This window comes from Furipterus horrens, unplaced genomic scaffold (genome assembly GCF_987537825.1).
Source record: "Furipterus horrens unplaced genomic scaffold, mFurHor1.1.pri manual_scaffold_1, whole genome shotgun sequence".
NCBI classification, from domain to species: Eukaryota; Metazoa; Chordata; class Mammalia; order Chiroptera; family Furipteridae; genus Furipterus; species Furipterus horrens.
Genome location: NW_028327171.1, coordinates 113,609,410 through 113,621,750, shown reverse-complemented (window position 1 = coordinate 113,621,750; position 12,341 = coordinate 113,609,410). Strand labels below are relative to the sequence as shown.

At 51.5% G+C, this 12,341-nt stretch overlaps 1 protein-coding gene across 3 annotated transcripts in view; it reads left to right on the top strand.

Moving 5' to 3' along the window:
* The window catches only part of FBLN2 (fibulin 2), a 104,729-nt gene that overhangs the window by 76,443 nt on the left and 15,945 nt on the right, over nucleotides 1-12,341 (top strand). For 2 of the 3 annotated variants that reach the window (XM_090278727.1, XM_090278718.1), the window contains exons 5-9: nucleotides 1,671-1,851; nucleotides 5,234-5,443; nucleotides 6,024-6,137; nucleotides 6,739-6,840; nucleotides 8,878-9,018. In XM_090278727.1, the coding sequence (XP_090134853.1) occupies nucleotides 1,671-1,851; nucleotides 5,234-5,443; nucleotides 6,024-6,137; nucleotides 6,739-6,840; nucleotides 8,878-9,018 (748 nt within the window). The remainder of the gene's footprint in view (nucleotides 1-1,670; nucleotides 1,852-5,233; nucleotides 5,444-6,023; nucleotides 6,138-6,738; nucleotides 6,841-8,877; nucleotides 9,019-12,341) is intronic. The other variant, XM_090278734.1, reaches the window with a different exon arrangement.

The following is a 12,341-nucleotide window of genomic DNA, read 5'->3' as shown; positions in this document are numbered from 1 at the left end:
ATGCTGGAGGTTGGAGGCAGCCAGGCCAGAACTGAAGGATCGAGGGGCTCTGTGGTCTTCAGGGACACAGGCCATGCAGCAAGGATTGGTGCAGAGTAGGGCTGTGGGCAGTTTCAGGAAGCATCACTGAAAGAGATATTTAGGGGAAAGTAGTGTAAGGAGTTGAGGAAGTGTCACAAGCTTGGATGACTGTGACAGGGACCTCTGGAGGAGAGTAGTCTCTTGGAAGGTGATTTTGATTTTGACTTTAATTTTTATCATGTTGGGGTTGATAGTTCTTAAATATAATTGATATTAGGGAAAGGTCTTTGGTGACAGGAATGTTTCAAATCCCACTTTTGTCTCTATGTTTGACCCTAGACCAGCCTTCTTTTCTGAGCCTCAGCTTGTTCATCTACAAAATGGGTATAATACTGTATGCCTTATGGGGTGGTTATGAGGATCAGAAATAAGGCTATTTATTAAGTACATGGTGGGTCTTCACTAAGTGGAAGTGGTCACCATCGGGTGATGCAAATCTGGAGTATCAGTTAGCTATTTCTGTGTAACAAACAATCCCAAATCATAGTGATTTATGACTGGCTTATGTCCTGAGTCAGGGTAGTTTTGCTGAGCTGGGCCATGCTCAGCTGATCTTGGCTGAACTCAGCTTATGTCTGTGCTGCCCACTGATTGCTTTCCTGGCACTTTATAACTCAGGATGACTGCAGCTGGGATGACTTTACTCTCTGTGGTCTCTCAACCTCTAGCGGGCTAGCTTGGACTTGTTCAGTTAGTGGTGGCCAGAGTTCCAACACAGGGAGTAGAAGTATACAAGGCCTTTTGAGGCCTAGGCTCAGAACTGGTATAATGTCACTTCTGTCTTATCCTGTTGGCTAGAGCAAGTCATGAGGTGCAACCAAGAGGTTGGCAAATAGTCTCCTTTCATTGCAGGAACTACTCTATCACATTGCAAAGACTGGACATAGGAAACAATTGGGACTATTATTATAATCAGTCTACCACAGTAAATTAAACAATTGAAGATTTTTGTTAGAGGTGAGCAGTGTGGGACAGGGGTGTATCTACACAGTATCTTTAGGTACTCTAGTTTCTATTTTTCCATTCAGTTATCTTTTACTTGTAGCTTACATCTTGAAGGTCACCTCATTTCCCAAGATGGTTGCTAGAACTCCAGCCACCATATCTGTTCCAAAAAGGAGGAAGAGGGCTGCAAAGTGGATGTACTTCCAAGTTGAGTCAGCCCCAGTTACAGGCTCTCCTGAACGCTTTGCCCAGTGACTTCTGTCTCCAACTGCAAAGGACCCTTGAAAATTCTGTCTGTCAGCTACTAGTCTGCTAGTGAGAACGGGGATAGTGGATGTGGCTGGGGCTTATTCGTAGTTCTTTTCATAGAAGCCATTTATTAATTATTTAAAAAAACTTGCATTAGCCCTACTTTGAGCTAGACTTGAGAATTAGAGACAGGCGACTCCTCTACCCTCGGAGAGCACATCCTGGAAAGAAGAAACAAGACAAGATGAATTCACTCTCACTCCAGCTCCTCTGCTGAGCCAGACCCAGGCTGCTTCCTGGAGGCCCTCATGAGTCCCATGAGCTCACAGACCCAGGGGAAAGCATGTGGGCTCTGCGGGGCCAGGGTGTAGCAGTGATTGCATGTCTCTCTCCAGCAATGCTGTGACTGCTGTGACCTGGGGCTCCGTGTGCAGGCAGAGGGCCAGTCATGTGAATCCAACCCCAACCTGGGCTACCCCTGCAACCATGTCATGCTCTCCTGCTGTGAGGGCGAAGACCCCCTCATTGTGCCTGAAGTCCGCCAGCCTCCAGAGCCTGATGCTGCACCACAGAGAGGTGGGTGTTGTCTCAATCTGGGCCAGGGTACATGGGATAATTGGGTGAGGAGAGAGAACTGTTGGCCCTCTGGCCTTCTGTGGGGACCCTGAGTCCACGGCCATCTGTGACTTAAGGCATAAGCTGTGCTCTAGACCAGTTCTTCTGTGGCTTCTGACAGTGGACTCTGGACTATTTTTTCCAAATTGGTGATCTCATTCAATTTGCAAAGTACCATCCACTTCACCCACCAAATTACCAACTCCCTACTACCTGCCACCCTTCCATCCACTCTTTTATCCATCCATCATCTCACCCATCCCCCACCCATTCTCTGTTCTATTTAGCCACCCATTCATCCATCCAGTGCACCATTCATCCACCATCCCCTCATCTGTCCATTCGCATATCCATTAGTCCATCTTTTCATCTATCCTACCCATCCACTTACTCATTCACCCAGCCACACACCCACACATCCGCTTATTCATCCACGCATTCACTTACCCATTCATCCATTTGTCCATTTGTCCATTTGTCCATCGGTCCATCCATCTGCTTATGTGTTCGCCCATTTGCCTGGTCAGCAAACCTTTCACTTGTCCATTGATTCACTTAACCTTTCCTTGTCTTTATCCTTCATCCCTCTCACCTATGCCATTCTTGTGTCCTCAGAGAACAGGGTATAACTAGTATGGATAATGTATTCATAAATGTTGCCCCACCTGCCTGATCAGCCCCGTTAGGCTATCACTGTCTTTTATGTCTATATTCTCAGTGCCTGGCCCCCTGCATGTTCCAGAAGAGTCACTAACAAATGACTGAATGGTGGGTTTGTTTGGCAGCCCCCTTCACCACTAGACCATGAGTTCTTGAGGGATGACCAGTCCTGTGCCCACACCCTCTCTATCCCTGCCTGACACTGGCCCCCAGAAGCCATAGGCAGTGTGTGTGCCATTATGGAGCCCGGAGCTTGTGTCTGCCTACTGCCTGAGGGTCAGGAGCCAGATCCTGGAACTTCTAGTCCTCCGCGTCTCTGGGGTCTCCTCCTTCCTGTGCCTTCCATGTGCTCTGGTCATTATTCCAGCTGCCATGTGCAGCCTCTGTCACCCGTTCTAGGGCTATCTCCTGGACTCTTGGCCATTAGCCTTCTTTGTGCCTGTGTCAAGGTGTCCCAGTGAATCAGCAGGCATTCTTAGTACAGCTGGGCCTAGGGCTGGTGCCGTGAAAGCCCTGGCAGGCCACTTCTGCAGGTGTTCACACACTTAGCCTTGACCAGCCAGGGACCAGGTGCCCAGGAAGGTTCCAGAAACACTAGCCTGGTCCCAAGCACTTCAAGGATTGGGAATGAAAGCCTCAGAGGTAGTGCTAGCATCAAGGTTAATTCTTGGCCTTTGAATTCCAGCAGACTTGGTTGGAATCCCAGCTCCACCATTCTCCTCAGCAAGTCATGGCCCTTCTTGGAGAATTTGTCAGACAGGGATTCTGCTCTTCACCTCTCTCCCTGTGAGGGTGGATGACAGGATGCTCATCAGGAGCTTATGATGGTGCCCGACAAGACACTCAGATGCCACCCTATTACTGTTGCCATGTTTTAGTAGTCCAGATGAGGAAGCTGAGGGCCAGAGAGGGGCAGGGCCTTGCCCTACATGTACAGTGTATCTTTGGCATAATTGGGACCAGACTCTTGGCCCTGATGACTGCTATTTGTGACTTGGGCTTTCTGGTGTCCTGGATTTGACCAGACTCAGTCACCCCTGGGTCTCTTGTCATGATACTGGAAGATAGTAAAATCTGTACATAGGAATTAGAATGCCGCTGTCCACAGTCTTTATAAGGCCAGGGGCTCCTAGGAGAAGAATTCGTATTCTGTGGATACAGAGTTTACTAGATATGATAGTGGGCCCAATAGATACCTGGATCTCCCCGCAGGGTAGGCAGTGGCAAGCATGTGGAGCCTGGACCAGACCTGGGGAAGTGTCAAGACAGAGGGACTGGCCAGCCTCACCAGCCCAGCATGGGCACAGAGGGTGTCCAGTCCAAGGAGATTCCACTAGATGAGGTTGGCTTTAGGGGACTGGGTGAGCATTGATGTGAAAGCCAGGTTAGGATCCATAAGCCTGATGCAAGGTAAAATTTTGGAGAAAGTCTGGCTTCAGGGGTCAGAGGGTAGGTGCAGGGCCGAGAGTGGTCCAGAGCCAGAGTTACGTGTTCCTCTCCTTCAGTGATGAACTGGTGGGTAACCTGGGCCTCAGGGAACACAAGTATCAGTCAGACCAACTTGGGTTCCAGTTCTGCTTAGATGACCTTGGGCTAATTACTATGCTCCTCTGAGCCTCAGTATCCCCTCTGCTGAGGAGATCTTTGTGAGAAATGTCCTGATGAGGGTGGGCTGAGCATGAACCCTAGAGATGCTCCCCATCCTGTAGTATGACCAGCAGAGCCCAGGCACAGGTCCATAGGGCTGGACTGTCATCCATCACGGCCCTGCTGGGCAAGTACCAGGCCTGGGCTGATTGGGCTGATTGGGCTGGAACTTAATGTAAATGCCCTCAGTATAAAACATGTTCCTCAGATGTGACCTTATTTAGCTGCTCCCTTCAGGGGCTTAGCTGCCTGGTGCTGTTGGACAGAGTTGAGGTCCCAGGCTACCGTGAGTGTGGAGGGATTGTGGGCATCTCTCTTTTCCATGACTGTATATCAAGAGCCTTCCAAGACAGCTAGGCCCTAGGACCCTTCTCTCCCACTCTCATCTGCTCCCCAGTGCATCTTTGAAGGCATGGAGACCTTGTGCCACAACTAGGGGAGTCCCAAGTGAGGGTTCAGCTCTCAACCTGATGGAATCCAGGTTTGGACCCTTTCTGTTGCTAGAAGTGGTCCTCCCTGATGTCACTGAGGTCTGGGGTCTGAATCCTATTTATTGCTTTATTATTTTTTTCTTTTATTGATTCCAGAGAGAGGGGAAGGGAGGAAGAAAGAGAGGGAGAGAAACACTGATGTGTGTGAGAAACATCAATTGGTTGTTTCTCGCACGCCCCCAACCAGGGAGCGAACCTGCAACCCAGGCATGTGCCCTGGACCAGGAATCGAACCCTTGACCTTTTGGTTTGCGGGATGATGCCCAACCAACAAAATCACGCTGGCCAGGGCCTATTTATCACTTTAGCCAAAGCTCCCTGAGGGCAGTTGTGGACCTGACTCTGATGGGTTCACTCTTATTTCTGGGGAAGTGTCCATCCACCCATCCTTCATCATCCGTTCATCTATCATCCATTTATGCTGTCTCAGCTGGGCATGCAGAAGTTTCTGATGAGGACCTGCACTGATTTTCTGGGGGCCTGAGGTCTCAGCCACTTGCTGGGACCAACCGAGATCCTATCATGAGCGCTGACCCCTGCCCCAGTTTCAGACAGGCAGGTGGGGAGCCGGGAGGCCCTGTCACTGGGCATGGAGACCGAGCTGCCCAACAGCCTGCCCGGCGATGACCAGGATGAATGCCTGCTTCTCCCAGGGGAGCTTTGCCAGCACCTCTGCATCAACACTGTGGGCTCTTACCACTGTGCCTGCTTTCCCGGCTTTTTACTACAGGATGATGGTCGTACCTGCCACCCAGGTAAGGACTTGGTCAGTTGAGGTAGGGGTTGGGGCTAATCTTGCCAGGGGAGTGTGGCATTCCTGCAGTGGGGAATGTGGGGTACTTCTCCTCCTGCCACCCCATACATTGGAACCTGTAGGAGCCAGAGGCCTCTGACAATGGGCTTTGAGAGCCCCGGTATATAGGCTTCTTCCTGGAACTCTTATCTGTGCGGTAAGCCCCAGTGCTCTTCTCTGGGTTCAAGTGCAGGGCCAGGACTCAAGCTATAGAGGCTTCCACCAACCCAGTCTGTGTCCCCAGTCCTGGGTCCATGGTGCAGCCCAGGAAGCTGCCAACTTCCAGGGATAGATTTGTTGTCAGCCTGGAAACTCACTCCTCTTCCTTCTTGTCTCCTCTGCCCTGAAGAGCAGTGAGATGAAGCTTACCTTAAGTGCATTGCATTGCACCCTGGGCCTCAGTGTCCTTTCCTGGGAGATGGGTGGTGGTGGATTAAAAAAGGCAGTTTCTTTCAAGTGCTGGCCTGGGGCCTGTTAGGGCCTAAGGCCTGGCTGCAGATGTGATACAGACCTCCCCCTCCTGTCTACTCTGCCTGGGACAGACAATGGCCCCCCACAGCCAGAAGCTGCAGAGGAGTCTGCAATGAGGCCAGAATCATCCCAAGTGCCCCTCAACACCATCCTGCTACCACGGCCACAACCCAATACCTGCAAAGGTAACCTGGGTCTTGGGATGGGTCTGGGTTGCTTGCAGGTGGCAAGCTCTTCAGTGCTGGGCATGTGCAAGGTGATCCTGTCAAAGGGGTGCTTCTGCTTTGGGGGTTGGCTGGTCATGCCTGCCTGAACTGAATATAGCCAAGGAGGTGAGATTTGGGGGAGGATCAGCCACCTGGGGTGAGAAAAGAGATAAGAACAAGGAGATAAGAACAGAGGACAGCCTGGGGCTGCTTTTTTGGTTTCAGTTTCTGTGAAATTCAGAGAATACATCCTTGCTTGTGGAACTACCATGTAGACAGTAATGTGTAAAAAGTTCTTTGTTGTTCTGCTCTTCTCTTCTTCCTTGTTTCTTCTCTCTCTGCATCTTTTCTGTCTTCTCCGTCTCCTCCTCACTCCCATCACTGTTACTTGAGGGAGAGCTTTGGTATCCAAGTGGCAATGGTGGCGGGAGATCTAGCACATCATCCCAGACACCAGCTAATGTACAAGCCAGTTTAACAGGTGAACTTGTAAAAGAGCCAGGAGTGGGGCTCCTTGGCTCCTAGTCCCTCCACCTGTAGGTTAGAGCTGGTCTCTGACTTCTCTGTGGTTTTCTCCCAGACAATGGGCCTTGCAAGCAGGTGTGCCGCATTGTTGGGGATACAGCCATGTGCTCCTGCTATCCCGGCTATGCCATCATGGCAGACGGTGTGTCCTGTGAAGGTGAGTACCGTGGGGGTTACCCTTGTACCTGTACAAACCTGGGTTCACCTGTGGTGAGGGCCCCCGAGTAGGGATCAGACAAACTTGAGTGAGGCGATCTGGATCTAAAACTCGGAAGGTTCACGAGGGAGCAGGTTTGGCTGTTTGTGATGAAGAGTCCCAAATAGCTTAAGCAGTGATTCCTCTCATGTCACCATGCACAGGTGTACATGCAGTCCAAGGTGGGCACACAGGTTGGCAGGACCCTAGGGCTCGTCTATCATGTTGTTTGCTATTCTCTAGAGCAGTGCTTCCCAAACTTAACAGGTTGCATACCAGGGGAATTTAAATGCCTTTTAGAAATGACAAGAATTCTTGCCACCCGTACGCAATGTGTTAAGTGTGCACCAGAGTCATCCGGAAGCCTGGTGAGAATGCAGATCCATAGAATTCCACAGAATCCCCAGCGATCCTGACTCAGTAGGTCTGGGATGGGGCCTGAGAATTTGGACTTCTCGCCAGGTCCCTAGACCACATTCCAACTATCCTGTCCTTGAGGGTTTTCTCTGTCTGCGTGACCAAAGTTGATTCTGGCCATGGGTGGAGAAAGAAAAAGAGGAAAGTGCTTGCCAGATTATTGTAGGGCAGGACCAGGGAGTGGCATTCATCCCTCCCATTTGCCTTTGATAGGGAGCAAGACTGGGGAGTACAAGTCCCAACTGGATAGCATGAGTCAGTTCTGTTACTGAAACCAAGGAGGAGACAGTGGACGTTGGTGACAATTAACTACCTCTGCCATGCACAAGGAGGCTGAAGAGATTCCAAAAGCATGTTCCTTTCATGCCAGTGACCTTGCTAGGTCTGGATCTTGTGTCTGCAGGGCCTCTGTCAGCCAAGACCTCCTCCTGTGAGAAGGAGGCATTGGATCCAGCACCTGGTAGGGTGGTTTCCACAGTGAGTGATGCCTTAAGAACAACCTGAGGTAGGACAGACATGGAATATGCAGATGGTCTAACACACTTCAGTTCAGGTTCAAGTTCAGGTTCAGGGAAGGTGACCCTGGTCAGTTTCTGGGGGTCCTAAGCTTAAGTCTGTTTGGGAAAATGCCTATATCCTTGCCAGAAGCTGAAACCCTTATCTAGCCTCTCAGCTGAAACTGTTTTCTGATGTGGATGACAACTGTATAGTGCCCAGAGAGGACAGGAAACTCACTCAGGACACAACGTGATGGTGACTGGCAGGCATTTGTCTCAGGTGATAGGGACAGATCTCAGGTGCCTCTGGGCTTCACTCCCCATCTCTCTGGGCTCTGAAGACATGAAGATGTATCTCTTCTGGGTCAGGATTCCTTCAGGCCCAGCCTGGCTATGGGCTGGTGTCTGTGTCTCTTCAGGTCTCCCTTCCTCCTGCAGAACCCATGGTGGTAAAGGCTGCTGGTTCCAGGCAAGAGGTTGCAGACAGCCATTCTGAGAGTGTAGCTAGGCCTACAGGGAGTCCTGCTAAGCCTCATCCTGTTTAAAACCGTCAAATGAGTTACCAGCCATGAAAAACTCAATAATTTTTTAAAAATATCCAGATTTCAGTTTTCTCTTGAAACTTTGTAAACTCCACCAACAAGGGCCTACAGCTCTGGTCCCCCTCTGGACAGAGCACAGGCCCCACACTGTCCAAAGAACCCCCTTTGACTCCTTCTTCCACTTATGTTGCCAGCCTGGCCCCCTGCCTTGTGTGGCTCCCTTGGCTGCCTGTGGAGGTGGAGCAGCTCCAGAATGTGGGTGGGAGACAGCCTGTGGTTCTGCCCCACTTTCACAATGGGCAGGATGCTTACTACCCTCTCGGAGCCTGACCTTGCCATCTGTCCTTCCTGGGATTCCTGCTTTGACTATACAAACTCAGACTTGGGCCCAAAGTCCAGAGGTGTACCACTGGTGGGCTGGGAGGCCCTGAGCAGGTGCCTGCCCCTCTCTGGGTCTCAGTTTTCCATCTGTCACTAGTGTTCCATGATAGGCTATGCCCCTCTAATGGCCCTTCTGTTTTTCCTTCTGCGGCTGTCACTAGACCAAGACGAGTGCCTGCTGGGTGCTCACGATTGTAGCCGGCGACAGTTCTGTGTGAACACCCTGGGATCCTTCTACTGTGTCAACCACACAGTGCTCTGTGCCCAGGGCTTTATCCTCAACGTGCACAGGAAGTGCGTGGGTAAGCGAGAGCCCCTGCTGCTGCCAGCGTCATGGTGCCCTGCTCTGTTCCACACCAAGCTCGCCACACGCTACAGGTCCTGCCCTTTGCATATGAGCTCTCAGCACAGCTGGCACCCCATGTCATGTCCTACGTGTCCTGGTGTCCTGTCCCGCTTCTCCACCGATGCTCCTTGGAGGCTGCTTTCCCCAGGGTCATGCCTGAGAGTCAGAAAACTCCGATTGATTAGTGATCTGGCTGGGTCATAGAAATGAGGTCAGACTCGTGAGCAGCAGGATAGCGTGTGTGAGGCCTGGAGGCCGTGGGTCCTGGGGGTGAGGCATGACCCTCTAGGAGCTCTGTGGCCTTGGGTAAATGACTGCTCTTCTCCAACCCTTAGTTTTGTCACCTGTAAAAAGAAGGAGCTGAGGGCACTGGTCCTCCTTTGGAGGTTATGTTACTTGTGTGTATGGTGCATCAGAGGCTGGGGCACAGTGAACATGTGATGACAGCTGCCAAGATCGTCCTTAGATGCATCCAGAGTCCCCTTCGGGGATGAGTGGGTGGAGCCAGGGTTGGACAGACCCAGCCCTGCAACCCCAGCTTGGTGTTAGTTGCTGTGTTACCATGAGCAGTGGAGCCCTCCTCTCTGAGCCTGTTTGCTCACTGCTAACCTTAGGGCTTGGAGGACTGGATAAGGGATGGTACCCAGCTCCTGGCCTGCCATGGGTGGGGCTGGTGCCTGGTAGCAGCTTGCCCACCTGCCTCTCAGTACCTATGTTGGCTGGGTGCTGGGGCTCCAGGTGGTCTCTGTGGATGGCGAGGAGGGGGGGCTTGATGCTGACCCATGTCTGGAGGAAACATCATAGACCCAAAGTAGCAGGAACTCAGAGGAGAGTAGGGAGTGCTCCAGCAGTTACACAGGCCATGGGACAGACCATTCTAGTTGTAGCATCTGCCCACATTTTCTGAAGAAGAAGGTGTTTGTACCTGTTTCCCAGGATGGCTGAGACTTGCAAGGTGAAAGGAATAGCTTGAACAAAGATGTGACAATAGGAACAGTGCAGTTACATTCAGGGCATGTGCCCAGCGCTCATACCATTGTCTTTGTGTTTGGGGATCATGGCCATCCTCACCTCCGCTGCTGGACTGACAGGCTTGTGTACTGGGCTGTGCAGCCACCGCAGACATGTTTGCCCCTGGCCTGCAGCTGTGGGCACAACATGTGCCCTCCTAAACCTGCTTGTCAGCAGCTGGGCAGCTCTTCCTGTTTGGAGAGAGAGAGAGAGAGAGAGAGAGAGAGAGAGAGAGAGAGAGAGAGAGAGAGAGAGAGAGAGAGAGAGAGAGTGCGTGTGTGTTTGGGCAGGCAGATCCCAAGCCTGTGAGTACCCCTCCTGACATGCCCTGCCTGCTTGCTGTGGTTGGGTACTCAGGCTCCCCTGGGGGCCTGGAGAGAAGACCTTGTGCTACAAGGATTGCTGGTCAGCCAAAAACAGGTTCCAGGATTAAAAGAGCAAAGGTACATTCCAGTTACCAGATTTATGAGTGCACATTCTCATTCGTTTTTTCCCCTCCCTATTCATCCTGCACAGGTTTGTCAAGGCTGTCTTTGTCCTCCTATTCCACTCACATATTCATTTTATTATCTCTTAGTACTCATTCTTTCCAGCACTTATTCATCCACAAATGTATACTCATGTCTTTTGCAGTTCACTTGTTAGCTTCAGGCATGGCTATTAATCCCAGCTGGTGAGATGGGAGACTGGTGCTCAGATAGAGTGTGGCTTCCAAAGCTAGACTGTCTGAGTTCAAATCCCAGCTCTGCCACTTCCTACTTGTAAGACCTTAAACAAGTCATTTAACTTCCCTGAGCCTCAGTTTCCTCACATTTGAAATGAGATAGTAATAGCATCCACCTCAGAGGGTCACTATGGAGATTAAATATATAGAATTTTCAAATGTTTAAAGTCATTGCTGTGATTCAATAAATGTGTTATATTGAGGCAGCCTGCATAGTTGTTGTAAAGTGAAGTGGAACAGTGTTGGGTGGTGCGAAGGTTAGAGTACTTCTCATGGACATGCGACCTCTGTGGGGACTCCCCTGTGGTGTGCTGTTTGCCTTTTGTACCCTGCCCTTTGAGGGCTGTCTTGGTTCCTGGGAAAAGTGATCCAGGTGGACTGGGCTTTGAGAAAATGGGAGGGGAGCAGCCACCAGGTCTGGGGTCCAGCTCACCGCAGGGGAATGCGGGGGGAGGTCTGTTGCTGCCACGTGAAGGCTGTGTGGCTTTGGTCTAGCCACGTGTCCTTTGCGGGACCTGTTTCTGTCTGAGACAGTGTTGCAGGGTGGCAGTCCCTGTGGACCATCCGGTTCCTAGCAAGCCTCAGTCAGTGGTGTCTGCTGTTGCTTATCACCGTGGTCCTCTCGGGGTGGGGTGTCCCGGGCTCTGGTGTTCTTGGGGTCCTGGGAATGTGTCTCCCTCTGTTAATCCAGCTTGTAAGTCAGACATTCTTATTTTTCCCAGCCAAGACTTCCTTGGAAACCACTGACCCAAAACTCTCTTTTCCTGCCTCTACTCCCCACCCCCAAACCAGGGTTGGCATGACCTTAACCATTTGGTTCACCTGTGAGTTTGGGAGAGTCTCTTTCCCCACAGCCCTGCACCCCTCCTTTCCACCGCCATCTTTATAGACTTGGATCAAATGTCGCTGCCCCCTGAGGAGAGACTCTCACAGTCCAGGGCCCTGAGACTGCACAGCTTTTCTCCCTAGAATCACTGCCCTGCCTATGCTATCTGCCCCACCAGGTTGGCAGCTCCTTGAGGGCAGGGGCTGTGGCTGACATTCCCTCTGGCCACCTGGACCAACACCATAGAATAAGAGCTAGTTAATGAGTGTCCAGGAATGACTGAATCAGGAAATGATTGCTGCCCCACCACCAGCAGATGCAGCGTGGAGGCAGGAGGCAGTTATGCGTCAGTGTGTCTTGAGCACCAACCTGCAGTGATGTCTGAGTAGTGAACTCTCCGGGGCTCTCCTCCAACCTCTCTGCTGCTTCTCTCTCACCTTCCCGAGTGTTCATTCTAGGAGTCAGTTCTTGGCCCCTTCTTTCTGCGCCCATCCCCTTGATGACCTCAGCAGCTGACTGCTCTCAAATTAGTTCCTCCACTCAGACCCCTTCAGTGAACTCAGCGGTGTGTCTCTGGCTGCCTCTTGACTCAAATTCAGTGTGGCCACAGGGGCTCCTGACCTTCCCCCTGCAAACCTGCTCCTCCCAGTCACCCCTGTCCGAGGTGCCAGTGCTCTCCTGTCCAGCTGCTTGGCCAGAAGGCTTTGCTGACCTTTCG